This window comes from Petromyzon marinus, chromosome 23 (assembly GCF_048934315.1).
Source record: "Petromyzon marinus isolate PM22_M1 ecotype Great Lakes invasive population chromosome 23, UKy_Petmar_22M1.pri1.0, whole genome shotgun sequence".
Taxonomy (NCBI): domain Eukaryota; kingdom Metazoa; phylum Chordata; class Hyperoartia; order Petromyzontiformes; family Petromyzontidae; genus Petromyzon; species Petromyzon marinus.
Window position 1 is genome coordinate 4,707,542 of NC_133689.1, and position 13,531 is coordinate 4,721,072.

The 13,531-nt window shown below is 42.7% G+C and overlaps 1 protein-coding gene across 2 annotated transcripts in view; it reads left to right on the plus strand.

Annotated features, from left to right (window-relative positions):
* Nucleotides 1-13,531, plus strand: part of FAM91A1 (family with sequence similarity 91 member A1) — a 35,891-nt gene that overhangs the window by 1,162 nt on the left and 21,198 nt on the right. Inside the window, exons 2-8 of one of the 2 annotated variants that reach the window (XM_032959488.2) lie at nt 1,358-1,442; nt 2,176-2,327; nt 4,052-4,109; nt 8,343-8,410; nt 8,840-8,953; nt 9,324-9,414; nt 9,813-9,875. In XM_032959488.2, the coding sequence (XP_032815379.1) occupies nt 1,358-1,442; nt 2,176-2,327; nt 4,052-4,109; nt 8,343-8,410; nt 8,840-8,953; nt 9,324-9,414; nt 9,813-9,875 (631 nt within the window). Of the gene's footprint in view, nt 1-1,357; nt 1,443-2,175; nt 2,328-4,051; nt 4,110-8,342; nt 8,411-8,839; nt 8,954-9,323; nt 9,415-9,812; nt 9,876-13,531 lie in introns of those variants that run through there. The other variant, XM_032959489.2, reaches the window with a different exon arrangement.

A 13,531-nucleotide genomic window follows, 5' to 3' on the forward strand; every position in this document is an offset into this window, starting at 1 on the left:
TTCAAGATAACGCTTGATTGGATATAATCATCATCATACCTCGTCTGTCCACTGCTGGATGAAGACCTTTCCATGCATGCACCAACTCAACCTCATGCAGTGCAGTAACTCAAAGTACCTAATGCCTGCATTCGAACTGACTTAATCGCTCCATCTCCACGGTTGATCATCATCATCACCAGCACCATCATCTCAGACGCGTTCCATGCCCTGGAATACTTGTGCAGAAAACAAGTTACTGAAATCTCTACCACATCTCTGGGATTTAAAGATCTACCGGCCCTCCTCTGCCTTCATGATTACACTGTAGAACTTATAATATAAGTGACAATTTGAGAGCCAAAGATACAATTATAAATATCCAAAAAGTGTATTCCGTATATTGCGGATATAATTTGTTTTGTCTTAGCTTGTGTGTTATTGTTATATTGCAGTAACCCCATTACCATTATCTGTCTCTTGTCATATTATTTCAACTTATTTCCTTAACTGGATTACCACAATTTTTGTCCCACTTCGAGATATTATTGTTGCATCTGGATACTATGTCAAATACCTTTGCATTAACTGCACTCAGCCTGGTCTCATCAATGACTGCTGAAAAAAGCGGCATTAAATGTGACAAGTTACTTGGTGGTGATGATGCTGCTGCTACTGCTTTGTCACTGGTGCACAATTATCACAAAAAAATGTGTGCCCATTAGTCATTGGTAAATATAGAATCGGTGACGTGGGCAATGACCCCTTAATATGCTATACAGAAGGACTATTACCCAAAACATTTCCGATCACATATCATTACGTTTGGTTGGTGATGCACATAGTTTGGCAAACATTCCGGCTGTAAGAAAAAAATAACATTTCAGCTTGACTACCATGCCACAAACATCTCTGGTGCGTGGTGCGTGGGGGAGTATCTGGCTCCAAGTGTAAATGCGGGGCACTTTTAAGGGATTTCCAAAGTCGTTTTGTGATGTCACCTTCTGCAGGCCACTGTTAGCACAGGGTGATGATGATGCCTTGATCTGCGAGAGTTCTGCATGGATTCCACTTCATGATTCCTGAGAGAAGAATTTCATTTTTGGAAATAAGAAAAACGTTATTCTCCTGAAGAAGGTCACCTATTTATTAACCTGTACAGTATTTAAAACCAAAATGATGTAGGCCTGTGAAATGAGAAGAGGTACTAATGCATTTTTATTATGTAAGCTGACTTATAAATTGATTGAATGTGTGTGACGTACAGTGTATTAATAATTCATTGGGTATGGAATAATGGTTCTTTATGTGCTGGTGATTTATAGAGTGGTTTCTGCAGTGAGTGTTGTTGATTTACTGTATTTGCTTGTCATTCCAGAGCCTGGGAAACTCTCAGCGCGAGTACGAGCGGCTGGTTGTTAATTACAGCGTCAGAAACCAATTGCGGTACCGAAGCAATCTGGGTACAGCATTGCGCGCACACCGCGGGATGTTCACTTATTTTTGCTGCGGCAGTCGTAACGCCCAGGGGCAAAACAACAGCGCCATTCTAAATGCTGCCCCAAAGTATATATTTGTGTGTTTTATTTTGACATACAGAGATTTCTCAAATACATTGGCAAAGTTAATCAATTCCGGTAAGAGCTTGTGCATTGTGTACTAAATTAGCGGGCAGTGTAGGGAAGTAGATGGCTTTTTTAAATTAAGTATGATTTGTCATTCCCAGTAAAGTTTCGTAACTGGTCCCACTGCTGTTTCGTTGTATTAAAATATTCCCTTTGAATTGCTTTTGTTATATTTGTTTACTCTGGAAAGGCTTGCTGAGTCTCAATATTTTTTTTCAGGAGGGTCCTGCTATACATGTCAGAGTAGGGGTCGACGACTGATACGTGTTTCTGAATAAAGTAATTTGACTATATTTTTTTCTAATTTGGACTGTGATGCCGACACTCAATGGACTGCACTTCGAATGACCTCGCAGCATCTTGAATGTCCACTTGTTAAACATACCGCGCATTTGTTTTACGGTAACTACACCCGCATTCCAACCAAGAACCTCTGCAGCAAGTGGTGTGAATATATTTCAACAGCCGCACAGTGTGATGACTCAGACTGTGATGGAGACCTCTGATTGGGTCCCACACACGCAAATGAATTGACTTTCGAATAATAACGCGAACGCCCTCTTGTTTCCAGTGAGGCACATCAAGAAAGATGAGCGACGCTACTATGAGGACCTCCTGCGCTACAGCCGGGAGCACCTCATGCTCTATCCCTACCACCTGTCAGACATTATGGTCAAGGGACTCCGCATCACCCCTTTCGCCTACTACTGCAGCATGATGGAGGTAGTTGCCCAACTTCGACCTTGTTCACACACAAAGTTGGCCTGCCACACCTCCGATTAGCACAGTTGGCTAGGTAAGGTGAGAAAGAGCTCAACATACATACGATTCTCAGTTGTCATCACAGGGTGATGTACTTGCTTCAGCTTATTGAAGAGTGATTCACGGCATATAAGCAATTTTGACACAACACATGCATCCAATAATGAATATAAAAATATATTGTTTACCATGGTGGCAGATTATTTTCCAATATAACTGTATGGTAATTGAACAGACAAGACAGACCAAATGAGATACGAAATATGAGACGTTCAAATAAGACGGCATAAGCAATAAAAAGAGACCCCATTTTTAATCGAATCATGAGCCATCGGAGTTTATTGAATCTAACGTATACATGTTTGACACAGAAGCCCATGGGAGTTATATTACATTGGTGCCAACACAAGACTTACTCTGTCATATACCTGCATGCACAACCCTTCATGCTTATTTCCGTGGCGTTAGCCTTACATGTAAAGCTTTGATCCTCTGTTTTCAGGTCACTTGAATTGGCACAAGCCCCTTTCTCCGAGTGTCTCTATTGGATGTCGGGTACATTTTGATTGTTATGTAGGGCTGTCACAAGGACACGTGATGCAAGCACTTTGTACCCTATTCAATAATGTTTAAACCTTCAATTTGCCTGTGTCTACGTGCAGAATGAATGGTGGATATTGAACCCCGTGTTTTATATTCTTACATGTCATCTTGTAGTGTCCCCCCAATCCTTGCTTCAGATTTACAACCATTAACCACACACAATCTCGCAGGTTCTAGCTCATCCTCTATCACAAGGTGTAATTGTAACTACACAATGTGTCTTTAAACCGGTTTTAGTTTTTTGTTTCGAATCTTCTGAAAAAAATACTTGTGTGTAAATGAAAAGGTTGCTATACAATGCACAATAAAATCAGTCATCTCAGCTTATATATTTATATTTTTCATAGTCAACTTTTATATTAAGAGTGCTACTTACTAACGGTTAAACGCATTGTTTTTTTGACGGTGCGCTGCCAGTGATGTAGAAGCACATTCCGTTTTTCAACACATTGACTTTGTGTACCCTGTATTCTTGGTTCTTTCGGTAAAGTCATGTAGAAGGGAAACAGTAAAATAATAAAAATATAAAACAATAAAATTCTCACGACGTTTCGACTGCAACACCTGATGATGATTGCTTGTGTTGCAGTCGAAAACGTCGTGAGAATTGTATTGTTTTATATTTTTATTATTTTATTGTTTCCTTTCTACGTGACTTTACCGAAAGAACCGAGAATATGAATCCCTGCAGTCACGAAAGCTTTAAATCAAAATTTGTGTACCCTGTTTTTTACCCTCTTTTATGGCGGCGTTATTGACGAAAGCGTTGAGTTAACGGAACAGCAGCTATTTTATTTGCACGATTCATGCAATGTGTAAACGCATCGAGACTGGTTCAAGGCAGCGGCCCCGTTACAAACTAGAACCTCGGGAATGGACCGCCATCTTGCAACTTGATGCCCGACTGCGCGGCAGCCAAAATCTAAATGCATCACAATCGAGAACCGTTTAATTTTGCCGACCGCACGCACAGCCTCGCGTATTTTTCAGCTCTTGAGTCTTTTTTCGTAGCAAGTTCTCACTGTTAAAATGTTTGCGTGCGTCTCCTAATTAATTGATTTCACGTGTTTTGGTTTTCGCAGGACATCATGTCAAATGAGAGAAGTTATGACTCCTTGCCCAACTTTACTGCAGCTGACTGTAAGTGCTAAAAATAGGAAAAAGGCCAATGCGGCTGTTTACAATTTGTGCTCTTAGCTTGGTTTGCATAAACTTACTTTATCGAGTTTGTTTATGCTTACTTTGTTATGAGGACTGTAATTAAATATTGTATTTAAACTTGTTTTTTTTTTACCAGGTAAGACCCACTGTGCTATATGACTCTTTTTCAGAAGCAACCTGGCCAAAAATGATAGCTCAGCGAAGTGGCTTAATATGTGGGGAATTTATAGCAGACAAATACTCAAAATGCATGTTTCTAAATGTGGAGGAAAAAACCGGAGGACCCAGAGAAAAATCCATGACACCACGGGGAAAACATGCAAACTCCAAATATACAGGCGTCTGGGTCAGCATCGAACCCACAACCTCCTTGTATACCAGGCGAGGTAGTTAACATCTCGCCACCATGGCGTCCCAAAATAAAACACACGGTTACTGTGTTCGTATTCTTGGTTCTTTCGGTAAAGTCACGTAGGTAAAATTAAAATAAAAGAAAAGAACTAAATTAAATCACGACGTTTCGGAGGCAACACAAGCTTCTGTCTTCAGGTGGAACAGACACAGCAAAGTTCGCTGTATCAAGTGAACAGCTCTGGGACACCCGAGCTTATATAAAGGTTAAGGGGGGGGGAGGAGCCAGGAAGGGACGTGGGTGGGGAGGGGAGGGCTAAGTTAAGCCGCCTTTTGTTATGCTGCAGGGGGTTTGGGGGGAGCGGTGGTGCACTGCACGAAAGCGGGTAAAACCCCCTTTTGTTATGCTGCAGGGGGTTCGGGGGGAGGGTGATGGCGTGCTGCACGAGAGCAAGCACCATCCTGGTAGAAACGGAAACGGCTGTACAATTATCAGCCAGCTAACGTTTGACTTGGTTGATGACATCTTTCCAAAAGTTGCTCAATTTTAAACCATCCTCTCGGTTGAAGTTGTGTCTATGTTTGTATATCTGGATGGCTTCATGGACAAATCTTTGGTAATAACTGGGAGGTTTGCATAGTACTTTGGTATCGGAGAAATAATGTCATGAGAACCCGCTGTCTTGAAACAATGATCAGCCACGGCCGAAGAATTCGTTCTGCCGTGTTTAAAATATGATTTGTGCATGCGAATTTTTATTCAGAAATATGTCGTTTCGTCTCCCCGATATAGCAGTCACCACAGGTACAACTCAATTTGTAAACACCGGGGTACTGTAAGTCAGGAATGACATCCTTTACAGATGGGATCAGATCCCAGATTTTGTGTACTGTATTGAACCGGACCTGGATCTTGTGTTTGTTTAGAATTTTGGAAATCTTTTTGGTAACGCCTGCTATGTATGGCATTGTGATGGTTTTGATCGGAGTATCAGGTGGTTGTTTCTCTATGGTGGGAGAAACAGCTTGGCGGATGGTACAGTCAGTATCTGTTCCTCTTGAGAGCCAGATGTACTTGTTTTAATTCACTGGCCAGGTGGTGTTGGTCAGAAATGCAATGTGCCCTTTGGTATAATGTTTTGATGAGAGAGTTCTTTTGAGCTGGGTGGTGGTGGGAATCAGGCTTCAAGTATGCATCTGTGTGGGTGGACTTTGTGTAAACAGAATGTCCCAAAGAGCCATCCGTCCTCCTCTCAAACAGAACATCCAAAAATGGCAGCTTGCCCATCTTTCTCCCATGGTGAATTTGATGATGGGTGTCTGGAATTTGTGGTCTAGGAAATTATTTAAAGCTGGGAGGCCATGTGGCCAAATGACGAAAGTGTCATACACATCTTTTCTACAGGGAAGGACGAAGGGTGGATGTCTGGATGGCCTCTGATTCAAATTTCTCCATGAAAACATTGGCTATCACTGGTGACAAGGGAGAACTCATTGGGGTACCCTCATTTTGTTTGTAGAAGGTACCATTCCAGGTAAAGTAAGTGTTGGTGAGGCAGTGCCTAACCAGCGCAGGTACATCAGGGTTCAGTCCATGTTGGACCAAATCTTCAATTATTGTTATGGTGTCAGGCACTGGGACCTTGGTGAACAGCGAGACCACATCACAGCTGACGAGGATATCGTCAGGAGATAATACAGTGTCCTTGACCATAGAAACCAATTGGGTTGAGTTAAGTACCGCTGAGGTGGCCTTGCCAGTAAAGGGAAGCAGAGTATCTGATAAAAAGCGGGCTAGTTTGTAGGTAGGGGAGTTGATCGTGGACACGATGGGTCGTAGTGGGGTACCTTCTTTATGGATCTTGGGAAGACCATAGAATCATAGAATCTAGAATTCATTACTGTGGTTTTCACACCTGATGATGATTGCTTGTGTTGCAGTCGAAACGTCGTGAGAATTGTATTGTTTTATATTTTTATTATTTTATTGTTTCCCTTCTATGTGACTTTACCGAAAGAACCAAGAATATGAATCCCTGCAGTCACGAAAGCTTTAAATCAAAGGTTACTGTGTTGTTTAAAACATTCTGCTGATTACTCAAGGAGATTATAAAAGGACTAAAGTTAATAGGACTAAGCAATCCACCACATTCATTATCATGCATGATGATGATAATAATTCTCACAACCCTTTGTCAATTCTTTGCTGAGGATAAGGCCTCAACCTCTACCATTTCGGTCATTGGATTGTTTGACTATACTTCACCACACTGGCCAGTGTCGGTTTGGTGAAGGTGTGAAGGATAGTAAAGATGGGGAGCGTGGGTTAGGGAGGTGTGAGAGGTCGTGGGGGGGGGGGGGGCGAGGACCTGATCAGATATTACTTGTCACTGATGTTGGCCGTGGCTGGGAATCCGTTATTGACGCTAGATTAATAATAATTATAATGTTTAGTCCTTTGTCAATACACCTCTGGATGAAGCCCCGTCCCCACCAAATGAGTTAATGGTTGGTTTTTACTGTACTTCACCCCACTGGTCAAAGTTGGTTGGTATTGGTATGACCCAGGTCCCGGTCAAATATCACTCGCCGCTGGCATTAGCCATGGCTGAGAATCAAGCTCGGGTTGCGAGGTTCATATTCCCCTGTGCTAACCACAGTTCCACCACTCCCCTATGCTTCAGAGTAGTGTTTATCTTCTTTGGTTCTTTCGGTAAGGTCACGTAGAATGAGAATAAAATAATAAAATAACACAATAAAATTCTAACGATGTTTCGGCCACAACGCAAGCGGCCGTCTTCAGGTGAAAGGTACAGACGTGTACCTTTCACCTGAAGACGACCTTTCACCTGAAGACGGCCGCTTGCGTTGTGGCCGAAACGTCGTGAGAATTTTATTGTGTTATTTTATTATTTTATTCTCATTCTATGTGACCTTACCGAAAGAACCAAAGAAGATGATTCCTTGCAGTCACGAAAGCTTTAAGTAGTGTTTATATTTTAAAAGTATGCAGACAAATGAGCAAAATACAACTGGGGAACAAATTACTGTAGTAATGCAATGTAGATACAAATGAGAAATTTACCATGTCTTATTCTTTGGGTCTTTGGGGAAAGCCACGTAGATAGAAAGATGATAAAAAATAATCACTATCACGACGGAGCACTGCTAAGGGGCAGGGACTTATAAAGGTTTGAGATGGGTGTGGCCCAAGGGTCAGTGGGCGGGGCTAGAGATGAAATTTGCATGTAAATGTGGGGGTGGCCATTGTATTGTGAGGGATTAGCATGTCAATGTAAGAAATTTGCTTGTAAATGTAAGCTCGGAGAGAGCTCGGAAAGGAACATTGCCACATGGAGGTGGAAAAGGATGGCAAGCCGCCATTTACTAACAGTTAACGGTGGATGTGTTAGTGAATGTAACTCAGAGAGTCGAAAATAACTGCTAAAATAGGTAGGTAGGAAGGAAAAAACACATCCAGTTATGACCTAAACTGGTTAATAACGTCCTTCCAATGATTGCTCAGTTTGTACCCATCTTCTCGGTTGAAATTGTCTGCGTATATATATCTGGATGGCTTCATGGACGAATCTTTGCTGATAGCCAGTGGGTTTGCAGAGTACCTTCGTCTCTGCAAAATCAATTTCGTGTGTGCCCACAGCGTTAAAATAATGATCAGCCACGGCTGAGGTATTGGTCCTACCATGTTTCGGCTCTGAGGTATTGGTCCTACCGTGTTCAGATCTGAGGTATTGGTCCTACCGTGTTTCGGATCTGAGGTATTGGTCCTACCGTGTTTCGGATCTGAGGTATTGGTCCTACCGTGTTCAGTGAAGGGGTGCCTCTTGTTTGGTCCTCCAGGTTTGCGACTGCTCGGCATTGGGAGGAATCAGTACATCGACCTCATGAACCAGTGCCGCTCCTCGAAGGTACGGGCGAGAGCGTTCCTGGCTGTGTTACGTGCTCCATGTGTTCCTGTTTGGAGAAAAAAGTGCCCACCCCCCCCCCCCCGCCTTTGTGGCTCGTTTCCGTCACTGTGCAGGCTCGCCCGGACCTGTGTAGTGTGCGCATTCGGGCTCGCGTGATTCTGCCACTCACCCTTACACACACACAATTCACAGAAACCTGACACATTCGTCTAAAACACTGCTCTCAAGGCAATTATAATAGACTTTTGGGCAATGGACTTTCTTTTTTCCATGGCAAAGGGGCATTTGGCGAAACATTGCTTTTTATATAAAAAATGTTTTACTATAAAATGGACGACGTTTCCCTATTTCTGAGTCACTCGTAGTGGCAGACGATTGTTTAAATTGAAACGCCAGGGCTGTTGATGGGTGTCTGTCTCACGTGTGCAGAAATTCTTCCGGAGGCGGCCGGTGCGGGAATTGTTGCCAATCAAGCCCGTGGAGATCACCGTGGAGCCATGGTGGGTCATCCAAGCCGGGTTCATCACTGAGGATGACATCAAGGTAAGGATGGCGCTGAAGTTTCAGCCCAGGGAGATGGGGGTTTACATCTACTGAGACAAAACAAGGTCTTGAATAGTGGAAACCAAGGTCGATATGTAGTTGGGTTGTTCTGTGTGCGTTTTTAAAGTAAGTTGATATCTGTTATGCTTGCATAGACCAAAAAACTTTCAGGTTCTGATGGATTTTTACAATTTATTATTAATGGCTGCATCGGCAATAAATATTTTATAAAACTGAGCGTTCACTTTTGTTAAGAGCTCTTGGCATAAGATGTTTACACAGCCATTAATGGAAGGTAGACTGGGCTGTGATATATATTTTTTTCTTTAACCCCTTGTGTTTTGCGCCCGAATGCCTACCCGACGCGCAGATCTGCAGCATCGTGGAGAAGAACACCATCGACAAAATCATCGACACGGGGCCACAGCTGGCGGGCTCGCTCGAACACGCCGTGGTCCACCGTATGATGCTCGTCCGCTCGCTCCGCATATCACTGGCTTAACGCTTTCCGGTCCACGGGATCTGTTTGTCACTCTGTGGGCACCTCCACGTACCCGTTGGTTTCGCATTATTATTTCTCCACAGACTTGGGAGTTGCATGCAAAGGATGCTAGCAATTTCACAGCAGGATAGCATAAGTGGTGTGGAGATTCTGGAATCATTCTGAGCAGGCCAAAATATCCTCTAGAGGGGCTTTCTCGGGCTCCCTCTAGCGGAGGCCCTTCCATCAGCAGTAGCGTAAGCAAGCAGTTGCAAGGCTACACCTTTACCTTTTAACTTTTTTTGTTGTAAATAAAATGACGCAGTATTTCTTGCAGGTTACTTTTTAAGCTTGCATTGTGCTGTTTTTATTTTGCAGGGCTCTACAATAAAGGCTTCATATACTTGGATGTACCCATATCAGATGACGACTGCATTGTGGGTAAGTCACTTGGCTGACGGCACTGGAAAACAGAAACCGCTCTGGTGAGCTGGCCTGGGTGATTCAGGGCTCAGGCCACTGTGGCAACACCGCTGAGATCCTGGGTTTGATTTCAGCTGCTCACGATTAAACACGTTTCTTGCATGCAGCGACGTGGTGGTCCCAACCAGATCACCAATGACTGCGCAAAAAAAACCGCCAATAATTTATTTTGGGCTTTCACTGGACAAAAAAAATGTAACTCTGAGAACTAAAAAAATAATAACATGTATTATTTATATTCTTGGTTCTTTCGGTAAAGTCACGTAGAAGGGAAACAATAAAATAAAAAAATTGAAAACAATAAAATTCTCACGACATTTCGACTGCAACACAAGCAATCAACATCGGGTCTTAAAACCACAGCAAGAACATTTTTTGAAAAAATATATTTTTCAAAACATTTTAAAAATTTTCTTGCTGTGGTTTTCAGACCTGATGTTCATTGCTTGTATTGCAGTCGAAACGTCGTGAGAATTGTATTGTTTTATATTTTTATTTTATTTTATTGTTTCCCTTCTACGTGTCTTTACCGAAAGAACCAAGATTATGATTCCCTGCAGTCACGAAAGCTTTAAATAAAAAAAAAATGTATTATTTAATTGCAATTAAATATCATATCTGTATCTGTAGTAGAACGTGTAGAACATCGTCCTTAGTATTGATAATTAATAAGAGTTTGCTTGAAGGCATTGAAGAAGTAGTTGTGATAACACCTAACTGCTTCTGGACGTGTGTGAGTCTATCTATGTGTGTGTGTCAGTCGATGTGTGTGTGTAAGTTGATGTGTGTGCGTCGGCCCGTGTGTGTGTAACTCCATGTGTGTGTCTAAAGTCGATGTCTGTCTGTGTGAGTCCATATGTGTGTGTGTGCGTGTAAGTCGATGTGTTTCTATGTGTGTGGGTCGATGTCTGTGTGTAAGTCCATGTGTGTGTCTTATTTTTCGCCCCGGCAACGCCGGGTACTTACCGCTAGTTCCCTATATATTGAGAATTTTCAATAGACACTTTGTTTCATGGCATGACACTGAAAGCATAGTTGAAATAAAACTGAGAAACAAATGACAATGAGTTATTTTTCATTTGCCATTCATTTTTTCCTCGTTTAGAGATGTGTCCATACTCAGACGTTACACAATAACAGGGTTTGTACAGTCGTGATGTTATCGTTAGACCGGCTGGCTTGTATTGTCATTCACTGTGGGATGGTGAGGTTGGGGTGAACCGCTATTTTTCACTCACTATGAAGTCCTCACCACCTAGATTACAGCTGGGGATCACTACTACTATTATCCTCTCATGTGTTCGGTCACTTGGGAGATGTGTACCGCAATTCGTTGTCTCTGTCTCCTGTTCATTTAGAATGTTCATTACATATCGAGGAAAAAGCATTTCCACCACTCTCCAGCAGCCATAGGTAACAGAGGCCCATCTGTTCTAAACCCAATGTGATAGCTGATGCCAAAGCCACAGAGCCCACCGATGTGTGGATGTTTTATTTTATTTGCTTTGGATGTGTTGGACTTGGTGTGCACTGGGCACCGCTTGTTGGCCCAGCTGTTTCTGCCTTGACTTTTTTTTCCATATTTGCTTTCTAGCCCTGGGACAGTCTCTCGCTTGGTTAACCTTGTCCTCTAGTTGGTTTGCACTGCAAGCTGTAGCGACTCTTCGCTGCCCTGTATTTCATCTTTTAATGTAAACATTGCCGATGGGTTTCTGGCACGGGTGTAATGGTTGGCACACTGAACATGCATTCCAGAGGCGTCGCCTGGTTCGATTAAGTGTCCCGGCTCGCAATGTCCTGGCCCAGCAGTGGCAGTTAAATCAATGGTGGCAAGCTTCTTAAATCCCCTTTCCTGCCTCTGTCCACCCAGCAGTATAAATGGGTGCTCCGCTGTTGGTCGATCGGCAGGTCGTGTGTGGGTGGGGTGGGATAAAGTGTGGTCAGCACTAAACAATACTTTCTAAAGGAGGATTTGTTTTGTCTCCCTCTAGTGGAGGTCCTTCCACCAGCAGTTGTGTGAAGCAGGCAGTTGCAGTGCTGCACCTTTACCCCCCCCCCCCATACTTACTGCTTTTATAATACAATAAATGCAATTGTCTCTACACATTGCTCATGAGTTATACAATGCTATTTTGCGTGCCTAAAGTTCAGGGTGCATCTGGTTACAGATAGGTAGTAATCTCCTAGGATTACACTGTAGGTAATGCACTGCTTGCTTACTGGTTAATAATTGGGTGCTCATGTGGATAATGCAGCCAGGACCCACTACAACCCACCTGATTCCTTGCAAGTATCCATAAGCTGCTGTTTCTGCCACATAGTCAAACAAGTACATTTGATTCTTGTTTAAAGGAGAAATTCTTGTTTACGCAACTCCAATTCGCACAGTTGGCTACGTGCGGTGCAAAAGAAGTTAAACATACACGTGTAGAGGAGTAGTACGGCACACGCATACATGCTCATATACTATGAGCCTGTCATGGGAATTCTACTTTTCTAATGCTGGGGCGAGTCTCTCCATTGAACAGTCACTGTTGATTTCCTCACAAAGTGGTGCTTACTTTATTGAAGGGATGGTGGACTGAGTCAACCACCAGCCAGGATTTGAGCTCACAGCCTTTCTGATTGTGAGTCCACTCGCTCTACCACTGAGCCACCTGGCCGGATATTTTCCAGATTGTTGAGTCTTAAGAGTACTGCAGCTTTAACACCCTACTACAGAAGTTGGCCCATAGTCGGCATTCCTATTTATTTTTTTAAACTCGCTTGAACAAATAGGGAACTAATCGAGTCTTGATCCATTAGGTGGGATGTTTGTTTTAATATAAAATTAATCTTCGGAATGCATTTAATTGAAAACATGCAAGATCTTTACACTGGAAGTAACACGGAGTCCTCGAGCTAATGACAACACAAAGTAAACTTGAGTATATTACAGGAGAGCATTCACACAGATATGTTTCTTCAGAAAGCTGCTTGCTGTATTGTTTATGTAATTATTGCCTGGAAGATCGGATTCCAATACAATTTATATTGGCTGTTTTGTAGATGTGTGTTTATAGTTTGTTGTCTTTCCCCAGTACCTCCGATTAGCACGGTTGGCTATGTACTGTGCGAAAGAAGTTCAACATACAGTGAGGGAAAAAAGTATTTGATCCCCTGCTGATTTTGTACGTTTGCCCACTGACAAATAAATGATCAGCCTATAATTTTAATGGTAGGTTTATTTGAACAGTGAGAGACAGAATAGCAACAACAAAATCCAGAAAAACGCATGTCAAAAATGTTATAAATTGATTTGCATTTTAATGAGGGAAATAAGTATTTGACCCCCTCTCAATCAGAAAGATTTCTGGCTCCCAGGTGTCTTTTATACAGGTAACGAGCTGAGATTAGGAGCACACTCTTAAAGGGAGTGCTCCTAATCTCAGCTTGTTACCTGTATAAAAGACACCTGTCCACAGAAGCAATCAATCAGATTCCAAACTCTCCACCATGGCCAAGACCAAAGAGCTCTCCAAGGATGTCAGGGACAAGATTGTAGACCATCACAAGGCTGGAGTGGGCTACAAGACCATTGCCAAGCAGCTTGGTGAGAAGGTGACAACAGTTGG